General features: G+C 45.6%; 1 protein-coding gene across 1 annotated transcript; it reads right to left on the bottom strand.

Moving 5' to 3' along the window:
* Positions 1–374: 374 nt before the first annotated feature.
* On the bottom strand, positions 375–1,364 carry PRPS1L1 (phosphoribosyl pyrophosphate synthetase 1 like 1). The gene has a single exon (XM_005908748.3). It carries the CDS (start codon positions 1,362–1,364, stop codon positions 375–377), a length of 990 nt encoding a protein of 329 aa, XP_005908810.1.
* Positions 1,365–1,685: the final 321 nt, after the last annotated feature.

The following is a 1,685-nucleotide window of genomic DNA, read 5'->3' as shown; positions in this document are numbered from 1 at the left end:
ATTCTGGATAAAGTAAACCCTGAAGCATCCCATATTAAGTATACCAAGTTTCCCCAGTTACTTTCAAAGAACTCCACACAACACCTTCAAAGTCTGAAGTCAGCAGCTGACCTGTAGTTAAAGCTGCAAGGCTCACAAACTCATCAAAGAAGCCAGAATGAGATGACCTAGATAGGAAATTCTAGCAATTATTCTCCATCAGTCTTTCTCCAATCTAAAATAAACATCTAATATACATGATGTGGGATTTAGAAAGCCACGCTGTAGCAAGCAGGGTATTCCGTCAAACTTATCATCAAACATCAAGGGAAACTAATGGTCAGGATATATTTTATCTTATTTTATTTAATACACAACTCCCAACATTATTCTAATTATAATGGGACATGGCTGAACAGGTAGGAGACAGATTTCCCACTGTGAATTCTTCTGATGGCTTCTGCAAGAATCATGGAGATGTCGATCACCTGTATTTTGGAGCAGTGCTTCATCTTATCCTCCTGAGGTACGGTATTGGTGACTACGACTGCTTCAAAGCCTGCACTGTTCATGCGAGTAACGGCTGGGCCAGTAAAGATTCCATGAGTCAAGATCGCATAAACTCTGGTGGCTCCAGCTGAGAGAAGTTTGTCGGCTGCGTGGCAGATTGTACCACAAGTGTCAGCCATGTCATCCACAAGGATAGCCACACGATACTTCACATCTCCCACTAGTACCATTCCGTCCACTTCACCGGCTTTCTTCCGTACTTTGTGAATCAAGGCAAAGTCCACATTCAATCTGTCTGCAATGGAGGTCGCTCTCTTAACTGCACCAGCATCTGGGGAGACTATCGTGCAGCTCCTCCAGTCAGAGATTTGCTCCTTTATCCACTTCAGGACAGCGGGTTCTGCACACAAATTGTCTACTGGGATATCAAAAAAGCCCTGAATTTGAGAGGCATGTAGGTCCATCGTGATGATATGATCTGCGCCTGCCGTTGACAGCATATCTGCAACAAGTTTGGCGGAGATCGGGGCTCGGCTCTCACCTCTCTTATCCTGCCGGGCATACGGGAAGCACGGGATAACTGCGGTAACCCGGCCTGCTGAAGCAATCTTGCAGGCATTAATCATGATCAAAAGCTCCATCAAATTGTCATTGATTTCGCCACAGCCACTCTGCACTATGTAGACATCCTCTCCTTGCACACTCTCGCCAATTTCCACGCAGGTCTCCTGGTTGCTTAATTTCTTGGTCACCACCTTGCCCAGCTCCAGGCCCAATCGGTCGGCGATTTTCTGGGATAAGTCCTGGTGGGAGCTGCCGCTGAAGATTTTGATATTTGGCTTTTTGGTCAACTGCAGTAGGCTCTTTGCGTCCATTGATCACGCCGGCAGCTGAGACAGGAACAAAACTCAGACGGCAGACTATGCCAGGCGCCACCTCGGGCGCCAGATACTGTAGACTCTAACTAACGGCTTCTGGTTGTTACTCTGTGCTTCCGGTCCCGTCAGGCGGTGCGCGATTTTAAACTGCTACCCTAGATCTTTAAAAAAAAAAAATTCCTGCTTGGAACGGACCTCACAAAAGAGAATTAAACATTTTTTCAGTTCGTGAACTTTTTTCCCCCTTCTGTTAGTGCCTGTTTTAGTTTCCAAGGGCAGCTTAAATCTGAATAAGTGAAAATATAAAATTTCTGTTAG

Source organism: Bos mutus, chromosome 4 (assembly GCF_027580195.1).
Source record: "Bos mutus isolate GX-2022 chromosome 4, NWIPB_WYAK_1.1, whole genome shotgun sequence".
NCBI lineage: Eukaryota > Metazoa > Chordata > Mammalia > Artiodactyla > Bovidae > Bos > Bos mutus.
The sequence above is the reverse complement of the archived record's forward strand: the minus strand, read 5'-3'. Positions and strand labels throughout refer to the sequence as shown.

Bases quoted from the DNA above. Each gene is read 5' to 3' on its own strand.
- PRPS1L1 (XM_005908748.3), bottom strand. From the start codon at position 1,364: ATGGACGCAAAGAGCCTACTGCAGTTGACCAAAAAGCCAAATATCAAA.